Raw genomic sequence first — 14728 nt, 5'->3', positions numbered from 1 at the left:
ATCAAACCCAAACAGGCATTCTGGGCTCTGTGCCAGGGTCTCTGAGCCCCCTGGCAGGGCTTTGGGCTGCTCAGGACAGCCAGAGGGATGTGCTGGGTGGGTCCTGACCCTCCCAGCAGCACACAGGGGACAGGGACAGCGATCCTGTCCCTGCAGGCAGGGAAAAGGCGTTGGGTGCTCTCCCACCCACCCCACCAGCACCCTCGGGTTACAGAGTGTTCCTCTCCAGGGCATTTTATCTGCCCATTCCACGGGCAGCTCCTGGGGCTGGAAAGCCCTTGGTCATCCTCATGTGATGCAGAGTTATCACATTATTGCCTTCTAAATCGGGAGCAGAAGTGCTCTCCGAGGTGTCGGCTCTCCACCAGCACTGCCTTTGTTCCTGACCTGCTTTGGATCCCTGTGAGCTGAGCAGGGCTGGATTTGGGGCAGGGCTCACTCCTCTGGCAGGTCCTGGGGGGAAAAATGTGTTTTATAAGCCATGAAATGCCCCTGCCTGTGGTGTGAGAGTGATGCTGGGGGAGAAAATATGTTTTATAACTCATGAAATACCCCTGTCCCTGGTGTGAGAGCAGCCCTGGGGGAGGAAATGTGTTTTATAAGCCATGAAATGCCCCTGTGTATGGTGTGAGAGCGGTCCTGGGGGAGGAAATGTGTTTTATAAGCCACGAAATGCCCCTGCCTATGGTATGAGAGCTGTCCTGGGCGGCCCAGTGCTGCGTTTTGGGGTGCTGAGCACCCCCAGCAATGCCAGGAGCATCCCAGGCAGGGTTTCCTGCGCAGGGCTGGGGCCAGCGGAGGTGCCCATCCCAAAGGCAGGATGGGTTTGTTTATGGGGCAACCTTTATCTGCAGCAGCAGCCCTCGGGGATGCGGCTTCGTCCGGGTCTGTCCTTATCGGCAGCCGCGATCGGAGGGGAATGTAAACAGCGAGGGATGGGCTGGAAATGCCGCGGCACCGGGACATCCTCACTGCCATCATCCGCCCGCTCTCACACCAGGGGCTGGGGCATTTCATGGCTTATAGAACACATTTTCTCCCCCAGGATCACTCTCCCACCAGGGGCTGGGGCATTTCATGGCTTATAACTTCCTCTGTGGCACGGGATTCACCGTGGTACCCTGTAGGAGGTCGGGGGTAGGATGGTTGGGACAGACGGACACGAGAGATCTCTGCAGCCAGGTGGGGAATTTGGGGTTTATTGCAAAGGGCCAAGGGCAGGGCCCTGCTGGGAGCTGCCAGGCACAGCTCAGAGCAGGACTGAGAGAAGAGAGGGGGAGAGAGGATGAGAGGGTGAGAGAGTAAAAGGGGTAAGAGAGCGAGGTTCCTGTTCCAATACAATAAATCTTCTTCTGTGTTGAATATTCTGATTCTCACTAACCAATCCAGTACAAGATACAAATCCTACAGCATTTACATACAGCCTATAAGAATCACTACATTACCATCCTGTGTTACATTTTAAACCCTAAAAGCTCCTCTTTGGGCCCTTCTGCCAAGCTGGCAGGGTCTGCTCTGACCCTTGGAGCTGTCTGCAAGCAGAGGGTGTTGTTCCATCAAAAGGGGATCACCTTCAGCAGCCACACCATTGTTTTCCAGTTGTTCAGTAACTGAGGGATCTCAAAGCTTGCTTTCATTTCAATCTGGCTTACAGTTTCTATATTCTCAGAATCTTTTGCCAGGCAATCATATTTATAAGGCTTTCCTGTTTCATCTTCCCCAGTAGTACCCATGGCCAGAGCCACAGGGGGAGTGTTTGACTCTTCCTCCTCCTCTTCCTCTTTCTCCTCCTCGTTTTTGCTGCTTTTCCTCCCTGCAGGCATCGGGCTGGAAGCAAGCACAGCCAGGAGGGGGCATGGGGAGCAGGGGTGGGTGCTGCTGGGCACAGCTTTGGCTGCCCCAGAGGAAGGGCAGGGGGAGATGTGCCACATGGATGCTCCTGTCTCCCTCAGAAATGCCCTGCCTGACAGCTCAGCTCTCTCGGAGCTCATTTCTGTTGTTGTTTTTTTCTCGGTATTTCCCACACTTTTTGTGAAATCCGGACCCGTGTTATTGCAAACTTCTCCCTCCTTCCCCCCTCACCCCAGTTTGCTTTAGCAACAGCTGGAGAAAAACCAGAAACAAGGGAAAGGAGCTGTGAAAACATCTGTAAAGCCTTTGTGGTCCTGATGGCAGCATGAGGACTCTCCCTTCTCCGGCAGCTGGAGGGAGATGGGACCTGTCAGAAATGGAACCCGCAAAGTTTGATAAAAATGGCAGAAATTGGGAAAAACTGCTGCAGGCACTGCCCTGCTGCTGTCACAGGCTTTCCTCTCAGCAATGCAGGAAAGAAAACAGCTTTACTATGATTTATTTTTTAATTTGAAACCGTAATTGCTCAGGGATCTGGGGGGCAGGAGCAGGACCCGGGGTTGCCTTAGTGCAGCCTTTGTCACTGGCTGGGTTTCAGGAGCTCGGTGCCCCTTTCCCTCATTCTCCTGATGCTGCTGTGGCCCTGCTGGGCTGTGCCTGCCCTCAGGCTGCCTGCTCAGAGCAGGATGGCCCCAGGGCAGACAGACCCCTGCCTCCCTCTGCTGCCCTCTGAAGCTTTGCCCCGAGCTCCATTCTCCATCAGAGCTTTCCCACTCTTCTGGATGGATAATGAGATGATTGGCTCTCACAATTAAAAGATAACCATTGTGTGAATATCAAGAAAAGCTTTAGTGATGTACAGTTATGTTGTTGTGGTTTAGGTGTCCTCTGTTCTCCCCATAGTTCCCTTTCCCCTGTGTTGTGACCATCAGACAGCCTGGGCTGTCCAGGACAGGTACAAAGTGTGGAATTTTTGGGTTTCCCCAGACAGAGGGGGAAATGAGAATCTGACTCCATGTTCTCAGGAGGCTGATTTATTATTTTATGATCTATATTATATTAAAGAATGCTGTACTAAACTATACTAAAGAATGCAGAAAGGATACAGGCAGAAGGCTAAAAGATAATAATGAAAAACTCCTGACTCTTTCCAGAGCCCTGACACAGCTGATGGTGATTGGTCATTAAGTTAAAACAATTCACATGAAACCAATGAAACAATCACCTGTGGGTAAACAATGTCCAAACCACATTCCAAAGCAGCAAAACACAGGAGAAGCAAATCAGATCATTATTGTTTTCATTTTTTCTCTGAGGCTTCTCAGCTTCCCAGAAGAGAAATCCTGGCAAAGGGATTTTTCCAGAAAATGTGATGGTGACAAAAAGAAGGTGTGCACATGTGTCCCTTACCTGGGGCAGCTGGGAATGGAAAAGCTTGGGGGTGCTCAGGGGGTGCAGCATGGCAACACCTGAGCTCCAATCCAGTTCCAAAGCAGTTTCCAGTGATAAATGGCAGAGAAGAGCTGAGTGACAGACTTTGGGAAGGGCCAGGGCTGCTGATGCAACCCCAGGGGTATAGAAGACTGAGCATCCATCTTGAAGTTGGGGTATGCACGAGGGGCAGTTCCCAATGCTGCAGCTTTTTCCTTATGTAGTCCTTTGTTGTATTTTTGTTAAGGTTTAATAACCTCTTTAAATTTTCAGAGTGAGCAGTTGTTTCTCACAGCACCCTCAGCCCCAAGCTGTTCACCCCATGGTGCCCCAGGTGAGGAGGGGGATCCTGCCCGCCCTGTCCAGCCCCTGAAGGGCAGCCCAGCTCCTTCCCCTGAGCTGTGTGGGACCAATCCCACTGGGATAATAAACTTAATAAACCTTTTTAAACTTTCAAAGTGAGCAGTTGTTTCTCTCAGCACCCCTCAACCCTGAGCTGTTCCCGAGGTGAGGAGGGGGATCCTGCCCACCCTGCCCAGGCTCTGAAGGGCAGCCCAGCTCCTTCCCCTGAGCTGTGTGGGGCAAATCCCACTGGGACAATAAACTTAATAAACCTTTTTAAATTTTCAGAGTGAGCAGTTGTTTCTCTCAGCACCCCTCAACCCTGAGCTGTTCCCCAGGCGATGAGGGGGATCCTGCCCACCCTGCCCAGCCCCTGAAGGGCAGCACAGCTCCTTCCCTGAGCTGTGTGGGGCCAATCCCACTGGGATAATAAACTTTAATAAACCTCTTTAAATTTCCAAAGTGAGCAGTTGTTTCTCTGAGCACCCCTCAACCCTGAGCTGTTCCCGAGGTGAGGAGGGGGATCCTGCCTGGCCCCTGAAGGGCAGCACAGCTCCTTCCCCTGAGCTGTGTGGGGCAAATCCCACTGGGATAATAAACTTTAATAAACCTTTTTAAATTTCCAAAGTGAGCAGTTGTTTCTCTCAGCACCCCTCAACCCTGAGCTGTTCCTGAGGTGAGGAGGGGGATCCTGCCTGGCCCCTGAAGGGCAGCACAGCTCCTTCCCCTGAGCTGTGTGGGGCCAATCCCACTGGGACAATAAACTTAATAAACCTTTTTAAACTTTCAAAGTGAGCAGTTGTTTCTCTCAGCACCCCTCAGCCCCGAGCTGTTCCCCAGGTGAGGAGGGGGATCCTGCCTGCCCTGCCCAGCCCCTGAAGGGCAGCACAGCTCCTTCCCTGAGCTGTGTGGGGCCAATCCCACTGGGATAATAAACTTAATAAACCTCTTTACATTTTCAAAGTGAGCAGTTGTTTCTCACAGCACTCCTGAGCCTCCACCTGCTCACCTGGTGCCCCAGGCAAGGAGGGGGATCCTGCCCAGCTCCTTCCCCTGAGCTGTGTGGGGCAAACCCGGCTGGGAAGGGCTGACAAACAGGGACCAACAGAGTGACCTCAGCCCCGGCTGGGCCGGCTCCGACCTCCGGGTGCCTCTTTCATCACCACCAGGAGCTCCCAGGAGCTTCACTGGAAAACAGGATGTGCGTGCTGGAGACGTGGGAGCTCCTGGGGTGCCAGGCTCAGCCCGGCCTGGGTGGGGCACAGGGATCCTATGGAAGGGTTTGACAGCTAGTTTGCAAAGTTGAGTTAATAAAAGAAATAATAATTGATGATTTTTGAGTGTATTTACAGCAAAGAAGAAAAGAAAGTTGTTAGCATAGAAGCAGATTAGAAAAGAAGTTAATAGAAGAAATAATTGATGATTTTTGAGTGTATTGATAGCAAAGAAGAAAATAAAGTTGTTGACATATAAACAAATTAGAAAAGAAGAAAATAAAGTTGTTAACATATAAACAAATTAGAAAAGAAGTTGAGTTAATAGAAGAAATAATAATTTATGATTTTTGAGTGTATTGATAGCAAAGAAGAAAATAAAGTTGTTAGCATAGAAGCAGATTAGAAAAGAAGTTGAGTTAATAGGAGAAATAATAATTATTTTTGAGAGTATTTACAGCAAAGAAGAAAATAAAGTTGTTAACATATAAACAAATTAGAAAAGAAGTTGAGTTAATAGAAGAAATAATAATTATTTTTGAGTGTATTTACAGCAAAGAAGAAAATAAAGTTGTTAACATATAAACAAATTAGAAAAGAAGTTGAGTTAATAGAAGAAATAATAATTGATTATTTTTGAGTGTATTTACAGCAAAGAAGAAAATAAAGTTGTTAACATATAAACAAATTAGAAAAGAAGTTGAGTTAATAGAAGAAATAATAATTTATGATTTTTGAGTGTATTATAGCAAAGAAGAAAATAAAGTTGTTAGCATAGAAGCAGATTAGAAAAGATACATGAAAATTTTTGTAAGCTGAATTACATGTGTAAGTAAATGTGCATATCTGTTTTATTAAATTTTTGTAAAATTTTTATTAATTACATTAATGCTAATCACTTTGCACTAATAAATATAATAAGTTATTATGATGTAATTAATAACTTAAGATTATGCTAGAATATAAAAATAATATAATTTGTTAAGAAAATATAAGCTAAAAACCACATAAAATAAAAAACTTTTTTTCTTCTTAAAACCTAATCATGTGTGTATGTCACATCCAACCTAACAATAACAGGATTGTCCCACTGGGTGATGGGGCAGCAGCCCCAGGGGAGGTTCTAGATGTGCAGCAGGGTGTGAAGCACCCCAAAAACACAGCACAGCCCCTGCCCGAGCCCTGTAAATGTGGGATACAAACCCTCTGGGGGATATTTGCCTTGGGATATTGAGCATGCCTGTGAAACAGCACATTTTTATCATTTTTTCTTCTTCTGACACAGGGATTTTTTTCCCCTTCCTGCACAAGCCCGTGCCCGCCTTTGCCAGGGGAGGAGGGTTTATGTGGGGATCTGAGTTTATGTGGAGCTTCCTGCAGGGCTTCCTGGGACAGGCAGTACCCAGGGGTTAAAGCTTCATCGCAGCCTGTTTATGTGCTGACAAGGAAATGTGGTGACAGAGAATCCCAAACAACTTCAAAGCAAGATCTGTGGAGCTGATACGGGAAGTATTCTGAAAATCCAGGGGAGTCTGTCACCGCTGTGGGGACACAGCTGGGGCAGAGCCATTCCCAGAGCCCAGCCTGGCCCTGTGCCCACCCCAGCCAGCCCAGAGCTCCCTCCCTGGGGAGGGAATTTGGGTGAAGTCGTTCTCCTTTCTCCTTGGCATCTCCTCAGGCAGAGGAAGAGCATCCCATGGCCCTCATCCCTGTCCTGTGCTGTCCCCAGGTGTCCCCCCTTGGGATGGGCAGGTGAAACCCCCTGAGGGTGGCACTTTGGTGCCATCACCTGCTGCACTGGGCTGGTTATGGAGCCTGTGCTGTGATGGGTATCAGCGGCTGGGGGCTGTGCACAAATCACAAACAGGACAGGACTGCTGGGAACGTGCCTTGAGCTGTTTGATTTTCCAGCATCAGCCTCATTCCATGGTTATGACAATGGGAAGATGCCACCAGCTCACATCCCAGGCAGCAGACCAAGAACTCAATGTTACAACTCACTTTATAAGTGTTTTGACCAATCCCACAAAGCAAAAGCACATTGACAGTAGTTCTATCCAACCACTGTAAGCACAGGTACCTTTGGTTAAACAATGCCTGCTTATTTCAAATACAATCCCTGCTTGTGAGCCTTCAAACACAATGCACAGAGCTCCATTATTAAGCTTAGAACTCCCTAATATCTCACTAGATAAACTTTTCTGTAGCTTAGAGAGTTATTCTAGACAAGTGTTAATACACAGACCATTGTTCTATTTGTCCTTGCTTTTCTACTTCTTACATAATTTTTCTGCTGCCCATTCTCATGGCTGCTGCTCAGCTCTAATCACAGTTCTGCTGTCTCTGGGGCCTTTTGCAGCTTTCCCAAACCCTCGGATTTTGTGGATTCCCACAATGGGAGGCTGAGGAAGATGAGGCAGAGGGGAGAGGGGGACTCTGGTGGTGTCCCCACGGTTGGTGTGGCCAGGAGCAGGGGCAGCACAGCGACTCCAGCGTGTGATGGGTTTATCTCATGTCCTGTACCAGCCAGAGTGCAGCCACATGCCAGGGAGGGAGCGAGTTCTCAGCTATAAAAAGCTTTTGTTTTATCCATAGCTGCTACTTGAGCTCTCACCCCTCACTCTCTGTGACCAAGCAGAGCCTGTGTGTGCCCTCAGATGTGTCTGGGATCAGCTCAGGCATCTGTTTCCTCTCTCCAAACACATCCATGGGCACCAGGAACTCCATGTGCTGCCCAAGGAGATGTCTGCTCCCTGCTCTCTGCATCCCAGCTCTCCCCAGGCAGGGATCTCCCCTAACTGATTCCAATTCTCTGTGTGTAAAATGTATTTTTAAATACCCATTGTTCATCCTGCAGCAACGGCCAAAGGAGCTGCTCTGACCCATGGCATAAACATATTTTCCCAGAGTTTTCTAAACAACCCTTGACCCCTTGGCTTCCTGTGGCCTTTTGCCAGGCTGGCTCTGCTTCCCCCAGGTAGAGCCAGGCCAGAGGTCCTGGCAGGGATGGGAAAGAGAAGAAGATGCTTCTCCTGGTGTCTCCATTCCTTGAATCAAAGCTCTGGAGCAGCAGGGATGGGGGTGAGGGCTGGGTGAGCTCTGTGCTTCAGCTTTTCCAGCTGGAAAACTGGGACAAAGATCCAGAACCACGGCACTGAGGAAAGCCCGGGACTGTCCCTTCCCCTCCCCAGGGAGCAGGGCAGGGCATCGAGCCCTCCTGCCAGGGGCTGGCCCTGCTCTGAGGTGCAGAGAGAAGCATCAGAACGAGGGGTTGGATGTCTGGCTGTCTGTCCTGGGCTGGGAAAGGGAAGAGGATGCTTCTCCTGGTGTCTCCATTCCTTGGATCAAAGGAATGCTTTGTCCCAGGGATGCTTTGTCCCAGCACCTCTGTGCTCCAGCTTTTCCAGCTGGAAAAGTGGGCTGGGAAAGGGAAGAGGATGCTTCTCTTGGTGTCTCCATTCCTTGGATCAAAGCTCTGGAGCAGCAGGGATGTGGGTGAGGGCTGGGTGAGACCCAGAACCTCTGTGCTTCAGCTTTTCCAGCTGCAAAACTGGGACAAAGATCCAGAACCAAAGCCTGAGAATGTCCCTTCCCCTCCCCAGCCCCACCCTGGAGCAGGGCAGGACGTTGATTCCTCCTGCTCTGAGGTGCACAGAGAAGCGGCAGAGCGAGGGGCTGGATGCCTGTCTGTCTGTCCTGCCGTGGGCAGCGTGTCTGTCCGTGCCTGGGAACGCAGGGGACGGCAAGGTGAGGAAGGCCAGAAACGCCATAGGGGCTGTCTGCAGGAAAACAGGCTGGGAAATCAGGCTGGAAAATCCCTGGGGATGAGTCTGGCAGCTCCTCGGGGGTCTGGGGGCCAGCACAGAGCTCAGCTCAGCTGGAGCTGCCAGGGAACGGGAGGCAGGGATGGAAAAGGAGGTGAGGATGAGTGTAGGGAAGGGTGGGAAGCCAGCAGCCCCTGGTCACTGCAGAGGGGTGGCAGAGCTGGGCATCCTGCCCCTTTGGTGGCTCCCCAGAGCCCTCATCACCCAGGGACACTCACAAAAGGGACATTCAAAGCAGGACAGGTGCTCCTGCTTTGCTCTCAGACCCAAAAATGTGAGTGTGACCTGGAGCTGGCTGTGCAGGCACGACACACGACAGCATCCCTGCCCCTGTGTGTGTGCCAGGGGCACAAACTGCCCCTGTGTGTGTGCCAGGGGCACTTTGGGGGCATCACAAACTGCCCCCCTGCCCCTGTGTGTGTGCCAGGGGCACTCTGGGGACAGCACAAACTGCCCCCCTGCCCCTGTGTGTGTGCCAGGGCCACAAACTGCCCTGGGAACAGCAATTCCCAGCTCTCTCCCAGGCAGCAGCAAACACCCAGGCTGGGAGCTGAGTGAGATTGGATCAAGCCCTTGGCTGAGGGCTCTGGAAATCCAAAACAGCCTTGTAAAGATGAAGCTTGTAAAAGCAGGACTCTGCTTTCGTAGCTCATGAATGGGAAGAAATGCCAGCCAGATCATTTTTACACATATTTTTTCCGTCTTTGTCAACATTCCCCCATTTGGCTGAAACTTCAAACTGCCCCATTTGGAGACCGTCTGGCTTAGAAGTTGCAGTATTTGTATAAATAACTGATAGGGAAAGATGATCCACTCTGGAGCCTGCCCAGGGGCCCTGGGAACTGGGATGGGGCTGTGGAGCCTCCTTTGAGCTTTGGTGGTTCCCCAGTGCCAAGTGAGTAGGACAGGAAGTGTGGATGGAGGGTGAATTTGGGTGAGGGTCTCCAAACACCAGCACCCACCCAAATTCAGGAAGGGGAGCCAGGAAGGTCTCTTCCATCCACTGGGAAGGAGGCTCAGGCAATAACTGTGGAAGTGAAATGGTGACTGTGGCCCTGGGTGTCACCCGGGTGGAAGCTGGCTGTCACCTTGGCAACCCTGTGCTGATGTCGGGGTTGGGTCACCGTCCCCACCAGGGGCAGTCTGTCCTGCCCGGGGAGAGTCTGAGCACGGAGAGGGCAGCACAGAGGGCTGAGGGCTCAGGGAGGGGATGGTGTGCACGGCAGGGTGCAGAACAGAGACAGACGGGTGGGATTGGAGATCAGAGAGGGGCTGGAGGGCACAGGGAGGGGCTGGAGGGCACAGGGAGGGGATGGAGGGCACAGAGAGGGGCTGGAGGGCACAGGGAGGGGATGGAGGGCACAGAGAGGGGATGGAGAGCACAGGGAGAGGCTGGAGGGCACAGGGAGGGGATGGAGAGCACAGGGAGAGGCTGGAGGGCACAGGGAGGGGATGGAGGGCACAGGGAGGGGCTGGAGGGCACAGAGAGGGGCTGGAGGGCACAGGGAGGGGATGGAGGGCACAGGGAGAGGCTGGAGGGCACAGGGATGGGCTGGAGGGCACAGAGAGGGGCTGGAGGGCACAGGGAGGGGATGGAGGGCACAGACAGGGGCTGGAGGGCACAGACAGGGGCTGGAGGGCACAGGGAGGGGATGGAGGGCACAGAGAGGGGATGGAGGGCACAGGGAGGGGATGGAGGGCACAGGGAGGGGATGGAGGGCACAGGGAGAGGCTGGAGGGCACAGAGAGGGGATGGAGGGCACAGGGAGGGGATGGAGGGCACAGGGAGGGGCTGGAGGGCACAGGAATGGGCTGGAGGGCACAGGGAGAGGCTGGAGGGCACAGGGAGGGGCTGGAGGGCACACGGAGGGGATGGAGGGCACGGAGAAGACCGGGAAAGCACGGCCAGGGGCTGAGGCGTCCGGCGGGGATGCCGGGGGGAGCGGGGCGGGCCGGGGCAGCGCGTCCGGGGGGAGGAGGTGCCGCTCGCTGTCCGCTCCCCTTCCCTCGCCCTCCGGAGCAGCCCGGGGCCGCCCCGCTCCTTTCAAGGCTCCTCCTCCGGCGCGGAGGGGACCCGGCCCCGCCGGTCCGGCCCGAGGGCTGCGCCGGGAGCGCGGCGGGGAGCGCACGGCGGGGCCGGTGCCCGCAGCCCAGCCCGGCCGAGATGAGCCCCCTCCCCGCGGGCAACGGCAGCGCCTGGGGGGGCTCCGGGAACTGCAGCGGGGCTCCGCTGGGCCGGCAGTGGGTGCTGGGCACCGCCATCAGCCTCACCGTGCTGGTCACCGTGGCCGGTAACCTGCTGGTGATCGTGGCCATCGCCAAAACGCCGCGGCTGCAGACCATGACCAACGTCTTCATCACCTCGCTGGCGTGCGCCGACCTCATCATGGGCTTGCTGGTGGTGCCGCCGGGGGCCACCATGCTGCTGAGCGGCCACTGGCCCTACGGCACGACGGTGTGCGAGCTGTGGACCTCGCTGGACGTGCTGTGTGTGACCGCCAGCATCGAGACGCTGTGCGCCATCGCCGTGGATCGCTACCTGGCCATCACCTCCCCGCTGCAGTACGAGGCGCTGGTGACCAAGGGCCGCGCCCGGGCCGTGGTGTGCCTGGTGTGGGCCATCTCCGCCTTCATCTCCTTCCTCCCCATCATGAACCACTGGTGGAGGGACGGGGCGGACGAGCGGGCGGCGCGCTGCTACGAGGACCCGCGCTGCTGCGACTTTGTCACCAACGTCACCTACGCCATCGTGTCCTCCACCATCTCCTTCTACGTGCCCCTGCTCGTCATGATCTTCGTCTACGTGCGAGTTTTTGCCGTGGCCTCGCGGCACATCCGGCTCATCGGCAAGGACAAGGTGAGGTTCGTGCAGGAGCCGCCCAGCCCCACGGGCAGGAGCAGCCGGCGCAGGAGGCCCTCCCGCCTGCTGGCCATCAAGGAGCACAAGGCTCTCAAAACCCTGGGCATCATCATGGGCGTCTTCACGCTCTGCTGGCTGCCCTTCTTCGTGGCCAACATCATCAAGGTCTTCTGCCGGTCGCTGGTGCCGGACCAGCTCTTTCTCTTCCTCAACTGGCTGGGCTACATCAACTCGGCCTTCAACCCCATCATCTACTGCCGCAGCCCCGACTTCAGGAGCGCCTTCCGCAAGCTGCTGTGCTGCCCTCGCCGCGCCGACCGCCGGCTCCACGCCGTCTCACAGGACCTGCAGCGCTGTCCCTGTGCTTTCAGCCCTCGGGGGGGACCCGCAGGGGACAGCAAGGCGGCTCTCGGGGGCCCCGGGGAGGATGGCGAGGCTCGGGGCGGCGGCAGCAGAACAGAGGAGGCTCCTCTGCCCCACCGGCAGCGCCCCCCGGGCGAGTCCCGGCTGCAGGGCGCGCAGACCTCGCTGTGTTCCCAGCTGCATGAGTAGGTACCTGCAGGCATTTGCTCGGGAGGGGCTCGGGGAGTCCGGTCCAGCCCTTTGGGGTCGGTGCTGGGGGAGCAGGCAGACCCCGGGGTACACGGGAGAGGCTCTGGAATGTGGGACTGGGCACTACTGCCCTGCTCCCTGATGTTCCCCTAAAACTCCGACCCCTCCACTGGGCTGCAAAACTGGGGTCCCAACCAGTCCCACTCCAGCCCGCCAGGACCTGATCTGCTGGGTAAAGGAAGCACGGGTGGTGAACAGGGGAGCAAACCAACCGAGCAGCAAAGTGTCCCCAAGCCTGGCATTTCCCCCTTCTCCCGACCCCACTTTGGGCTGCTAAAGAAGGAAAACGCGGGGACCCCCTCCGCAGCGAGGCGCTCCGGCTGCCGGCGCCACTCTGGGCTCTGCAGGTTGTTTTGCCCTCCAGCGGTGTAAATCTGGGAAGGGAATTAATTTCAACCAGCTCCGTTCCATGACGGGAAATGCACTCCCGGAGCCGGCAGCACGCACTGAGCAGGGGGCAGGGGCTGGCAGGGCTGGCAGGGGCTGGCAGGGGCTGCTGGGGGGATGGCTGGGCTTGGCAGGGGTGGCAGGGATCACCCATGCTGTGGTTCTGCCCTGCCGGGACCCCGACACGAATTTCCACCTCCAATTGCAAGGTTGGGTTTTTCCACGCTGAGTTTTTTTATTATTATGACAAAATTGGAGTTCTTCTGGTTACTGAGGATTTTAACCGTGTTTCTCTCCTGATACCCGAGGGCAGGAGAGGTTTCCTGCTAGAATTGTGCAGGTAGAGGTGCCGGAGGTGTTCTCTGGGCAGGATTCACCCATGCTGGGGACACGGGGCGCTGGCAGGAACTTCTGGGGGCTGGCAGGGGCTGGCAGGGGCTGCTGGGGGGATGGCTGGACTTGGCAGGGGTGGCAGGGGACACCCATGCTGTGGTTCTGCCCTGCCGGGACCCCGACACGAATTTCCACCTCCAATTGCAAGGTTGGGTTTTTCCACGCTGAGTTTTTTTATTATTATGACAAAATTGGAGTTCTTCTGGTTACTGAGGATTTTAACCGTGTTTCTCTCCGTGTTTCCTGCCAGAAATGTGCAGGTAGAGGTGCCGGAGGTGTTCCCTGGGCAGGATTCACCCATGCTGGGGACACGGGGCGCTGCGTGGTGGGAGGGTCTGGGCTCTCACCCCTGCGCTCCCCCATTTCAGGTTTGCTGGCGGAGAGACTCCCGCGGGTCCGTCCGAGTGACTGGGAGCAGCCGAGAACCGGGAGGAGAGCGCTTCCCCCGGCCGGGTCATCATCATCATCATCATCATCATCATCATCATCATCGTCGCTCCCGCCTCTCCTCTGCCCGCCTTGGCCGCCGCCCTCCCCGGGGACCACAGCCAGCCCCAGGCTGCTGCCCGGCTCCGGGCATGTGAGTCCGGATCAGCCCGGCCAGAGCCGCTTTAACCCTCCTGGTGCTGGTGCCTGGCTCGCTGGAGCTGCACGGCGCTCCCGGATCCCTTCTGTGCCCGCCGGCGTGGTGGCTGCGGGTCCCTGTCCAGTGCTGGGTGGCACTGTGTCACCTCCCACCCTCTCCTTGCAGGGCCGGGGGTGCAGAAGCAGCGCCAGGGGTGACGGTGCTGGCAGGACCCGGAGAGGAGGAGGAGGAGGAGGAGGAGGATCTCCCTTGGGAATGCTGGTGGCTTTGGGACAGCACCAGCTCCTTCGTGCCGTCGGTGCTGGAGACCTGGAGCTGGGGAAAAGCTCTGGAGCTGCTCAGCAAGGGGCAGCACAGCCTCAGGGATGTGTGGACAGGGGACAAGCTCCCATCTGGGGTGTTCCTGGCACGGCTGGCAGTGGGATGTGGAGACTGCCAGCTCTGCTTTCTTGAAGGACAAAGGACCCTGTTGTCCCAGGCTTGGCCAGTTTCGGACAGTCTGCTGAGAAGGAGAGAGGAGCCTCCTGCAGGCTCAAGCCCTTCCCAGGATTTCCATCCCTGCCCCAGCTGCTGCATTCCAGGGCTGAGTGCAATCCCTTCAGCAAAGGAAAAGCTCAGGGGAACGAGGGCAGCTCCGAGCACGGAGCACTTCCAAACGCAGGGAGCTGGGATCGTGTCGGGTCTCTCGGCAGTTTCCCCCTCTCGTTATGGACACATGTCCCTGGGGGACGGGAGTGCATTCTCATCTCACAGAGTGCGGACGTGCCCTGCCCACGCTGCGCTGCCCCGCAGCACCTCTGGGCACGAGCTGCTGTCAGCATCTTCAGTGACTGCACAGTTCTTGTCCCGGTTTGTGTCCCCCCTGCGGTGTGAAATAAACCTCTGGATCTCTGCGGTGCCTCCACATCTGTCCCGAGCAGCAGCGAATGCTGCACCGTGTGCTGTTCCCGTCTCCATGTGTTGTTCCCTGCTCCATGTGCTGCTCCATGTGCTGTTCCCCGCTCCATGTGCTGCTCCCTTCTCCATGTGCTGTTCCCTGCTCCATGTGCTGCTCCAGGTGCTGTTCCCCACTCCATGGGCTGTTCCCATGTGCTGTTCCCATGTGCTGTTCCCATGTGCTGTTCCCTGCTCCAGGTGCTGTTCCCTGCTCCAGGTGCTGTTCCCATGTGCTGTTCCCTGCTCCAGGTGCTGTTCCCATGTGCTGTTCCCTGCTCCAGGTGCTGTTCCC

The 14728-nt window shown here is 55.5% G+C and overlaps 1 protein-coding gene across 1 annotated transcript; it reads left to right on the top strand.

Annotated features, from left to right (window-relative positions):
* Positions 1 to 10826: 10826 nt before the first annotated feature.
* Positions 10827 to 13322, top strand: ADRB3 (adrenoceptor beta 3). The gene is made up of 2 exons (XM_036396753.1): positions 10827 to 12070; positions 13283 to 13322. The coding sequence occupies exons 1-2, from the start codon at positions 10827 to 10829 to the stop codon at positions 13320 to 13322; spliced, it is 1284 nt and encodes a 427-aa protein (XP_036252646.1).
* Positions 13323 to 14728: the final 1406 nt, after the last annotated feature.

The sequence above is a fragment of the Molothrus ater genome, chromosome 28, assembly GCF_012460135.2.
Source record: "Molothrus ater isolate BHLD 08-10-18 breed brown headed cowbird chromosome 28, BPBGC_Mater_1.1, whole genome shotgun sequence".
NCBI lineage: Eukaryota > Metazoa > Chordata > Aves > Passeriformes > Icteridae > Molothrus > Molothrus ater.
This window is presented reverse-complemented; position numbering and strand designations above follow the sequence as displayed.

What these genes read in the sequence shown, in the direction of transcription:
- ADRB3 (XM_036396753.1), top strand. Translation starts at nt 10,827, where the DNA reads ATGAGCCCCCTCCCCGCGGGCAACGGCAGCGCCTGGGGGGGCTCCGGG. An exon ending in CTGTGTTCCCAGCTGCATGA is followed by an intron (nt 12,071 to 13,282) that starts GTAGGTACCTGC and finishes CCCCCATTTCAG; the next exon opens with GTTTGCTGGCGGAGAGACTC.